General features: G+C 51.8%; 1 protein-coding gene across 1 annotated transcript; it reads left to right on the forward strand.

Annotated features, from left to right (window-relative positions):
- Positions 1-1,962: 1,962 nt before the first annotated feature.
- LOC311165889 (olfactory receptor 14J1-like) lies at positions 1,963-2,895 on the forward strand (the record flags this gene model as incomplete). The annotated part of the gene is made up of 1 exon (XM_084227383.1): positions 1,963-2,895. The coding sequence occupies one exon, from the start codon at positions 1,963-1,965 to the stop codon at positions 2,893-2,895; it is 933 nt and encodes a 310-aa protein (XP_084083509.1).
- Positions 2,896-3,475: the final 580 nt, after the last annotated feature.

Here is a 3,475-nt window from a genome sequence, read left to right on the forward strand (position 1 = left end):
TTTTAATTAATGTTTGAGTTTTTGAGAAGTTTTTTGAACACTCTCTTAGGGACTGAGTCTGATGTAAACGCAACCAAAGCCCCAAGAGGGCAATTAAAGTCCTTGTGCTGTGTCTGTGCTGCTGAGCTTTAAAGGAACAGCTCTTCCCAGGACCAGCTCCTCTCCCAGCCCAGCAGGGCTGAGGGCTCTGCCTGCAGGCAGTGAGGGGACAGGAGCCAGGCAGAGACAAGCTGAAGGCAATCAGGACTGGGAAGACATTGAATTGAGTCTTCACTTGGGGTAACATCTTCACAGCCCACTGCATGGTGAGTCTGTGGGTGCAGGGGCAATGTCCGCTGTGCTCCTGGATGGATCTCCTGAAGCCAGCACACCCCAACGCCTCGGGGACATGTCAGGAGGACTCTCACAGATTCTCTGTGGCAGAGGAGGATGAGGACGAGGAGGAGGAGGGGGAGGATGTGCTGCTGCAACGGTGATTGCAGGGGTTCCAGGATGAGGGAAGAGACAAGAAAGTTGACTCCATGTTCAGAAGGCTTGATTTATTATTTTTTGATATATTAAAAACTATACTAAAAGACTAGCAGAAAGGATTTCATCAGAAAGCTGGCTAAGAATAGAAAAGGAATGAATAACAAAGGTTTGTCTCTGACCTAGACAGTATGGACAGCTGGGCTGTGTTTGGCCATTAATTAGAAAGAACCACATAAGACCAATCACAGATCCACCTGTGTCATTCCACAGTAGGAGACAGTAATTTATATTTTGTTCCTGAGGCCTTTCAGCTTATCAGGAGGAAAAATCCTAAGGAAAGGCTTTTTCATAAAACACGTCTGTGACATGCTGCAGAGCGGGGTGGCTATGGGCACCATCAGAGGGAAAGGGCAGGACAGCTCCTTCTACCAGGAAAGCTGGGGCTGCAGCCAGGGCTGCCCAGGGCTCTCCTGCAGAGCAGGTACTGCAGCCCTCAGGGCTCTTGGCCAGCCCAGGGCATGTGCCACCTGCCAGGGGCAGCTCTCAGCCTGCCTGGCAGCTCCCCATGGATGGCACAGGGGAGAAGTTGGAGGTGGAAGAAGAGACCCCCATCAGGGCAGATTCCTCCTGCTGTGGAGATGATGCTGCATGGCCAGGGCTGCTCTCAGCTTTCTCTTAAAGGGAAGGGAGAGTGGCTGTCAGCTTTGCCTGTGTCACTGAGACTCCTGCACTGTCACCCTAAGCATCAGCAGATGTGCCTCACATCTCCCTCAGAAAGTGCCTCCTCACCCTCCTCTACCTACAGACAGCAGCAGCAGCATCTTGGCTTGCAGCATCTCTGTCCGGCCTGCCCTTAAGGCCCTGCTGCCAGGGAGATGCCCCTGGTCAGTGGCCTGTGCTGGGAGGGGTCTGCAGGGCAGAGCTGAGCCCCCAGGGCTTAGCTGGGCTCTGGAAGCCCTGGCAGGGAGAAGGCTTGGATAGAGAGGAACAGCTCTCAGTAGGCACAGCTCCAAGCAGCAGAGAGCAAGACTAACCTGTGGTATCCTTTATCCCTTTCTTTTCAGTGTACAGGGAAAGAGAGAAGTGTTTAAAGAAATTTACTTTGAAACTGGAGCATTCCAAAAGCTGACTTTATTTTCAAGCTTGTTTTAAACATGATCGCCCTTAAATAGAGCAAGGTATCATGATCAAAGGGCATCTCTGTGGGGACCAGACATTCTGACTGCCCTGAAGCACAGGGAGCCCTGTTTTCCCATGGAGCTCCCCAGTGTTCAGGCTGAGAGCAATGATGAAGATGAGGCAGAAACTCAGCAGCAGCAGAAACCTAAACTCAAAACAAAAAGTAAAATAAAATGCAAATGAAATTTTCCCAAATAAAGAGAAGTAATTTTCCGTGACTGTGAAAGAAAATAGCTTAGAACTGACTCAAAGAAGTTGGTGCCAGCTTGTCAATGTCTTCTTTCAACAGTCCACAATGCCCAGAGTGAAGGAATGTCCAACAGCAGCTCCTTCAGCCACTTCCTCCTGCTGGCATTGGCAGACACACGGCAGCTGCAGCTCCTGCACTTCTGCCTCTTGCTGGGCATCTCCCTGGCTGCCCTCCTGGGCAACAGCCTCATCATCAGCGCTGTAGCCTGCAGCCACCACCTGCACACCCCCATGTACTTCTTCCTGCTCAACCTGGCCCTCAGCGACCTGGGCTCCATCTGCACCACTGTCCCCAAAGCCATGCACAATTCCCTCTGGAACACCAGGACCATCTCCTACTCAGGATGTGCTGCACAGGTGTTTTTCTTTGCCTTTTTCATATCAGCAGAATTTGCACTTCTCACTGTCATGTGCTACGACCGCTATGTGTCCATCTGCAAACCCCTGCACTATGGGACCCTCCTGGGCAGCAGAGCTTGTGCCCACATGGCAGCAGCTGCCTGGGCCAGTGGCTTTCTCAATGCTCTGCTGCACACAGCCAATACATTTTCCCTACCCCTGTGCCATGGCAATGCCCTGGGCCAGTTCTTCTGTGAAATCCCACACATTCTCAAGCTCTCTTGCTCACACTCCAAACTCAGGGAATTTGGGCTTATTGTGCTTAGTGCACTTCTATATTTTGGTTGTTTTGTATTCATTGTTTTCTCCTATGTGCAGATCTTCAGGGCTGTGCTGAGGATCCCCTGTGAGCAGGGACGGCACAAAGCCTTTTCCACCTGCCTCCCTCACCTGGCTGTGGTCTCCCTGTTCCTCAGCACTGCAGCATTTGCCTACCTGAAGCCCCCCTCCATCTCCTCCCCATCCCTGGATCTGGCCCTTTCAGTTCTGTACTCAGTGGTGCCTCCAGCCCTGAACCCCCTCATCTACAGCTTGAAGAACCAGGAGCTCAAGGCTGCAGTGCAGACACTAATGAATGGATGGTTTCAGAAACATTAAACTGCTCACCAGTTTCTGCTAGTCACATGCAATAAAAGTCATCTTTGATAGTTCTTGTTGGTTTGGTTGTGGGTTCTTTTTTTTTTTTAATTTAGTTTTTAATATTGTCAACTGTCTAGGTCAGAGACAAATGTTTGTGCCCATTTTCATTTTCTTTCTCCCTATTTCCGCTGTGACCCCAGACTGTGTCAATGAGGAGCTGGGCTCTCAGTAGCATTAAACAAAATAAAGGGACATGCATCAATGTTTTCTCCAAACTACCCCCTTTGGTTGCCTTCTCTGGAGCTGTATCAGCAATGTCCAAGTGCAGAGCTGGGGGCAGATCAGTGCTGGCACAGCAGCTGTGCCCAGCAGCAGCAGCACTTGGTGTTGCCAGTGCTGTTCGCGTGGCCTGGCCCCGCTGCCCTGGTGGCCCTGGTGTTGCTGTAGGTCCTGAGTGCTCTCAGGGCTAGGCACAGCCCTGGGGGTGGCAGTGCCAGGGCTGCAGCAGGGACAGGCCATGGGCACTGCTGGGGCAGCACTGACACCTCAGGCCAGGCCCTGGGGGCTCCAGGCTCGTTGCCCAGGCTCTCTCAAGAAC

The sequence above is a fragment of the Fringilla coelebs genome (genome assembly GCF_963513975.1).
Source record: "Fringilla coelebs genome assembly, contig: SCAFFOLD_30, whole genome shotgun sequence".
In the NCBI taxonomy this organism is placed as follows: domain Eukaryota; kingdom Metazoa; phylum Chordata; class Aves; order Passeriformes; family Fringillidae; genus Fringilla; species Fringilla coelebs.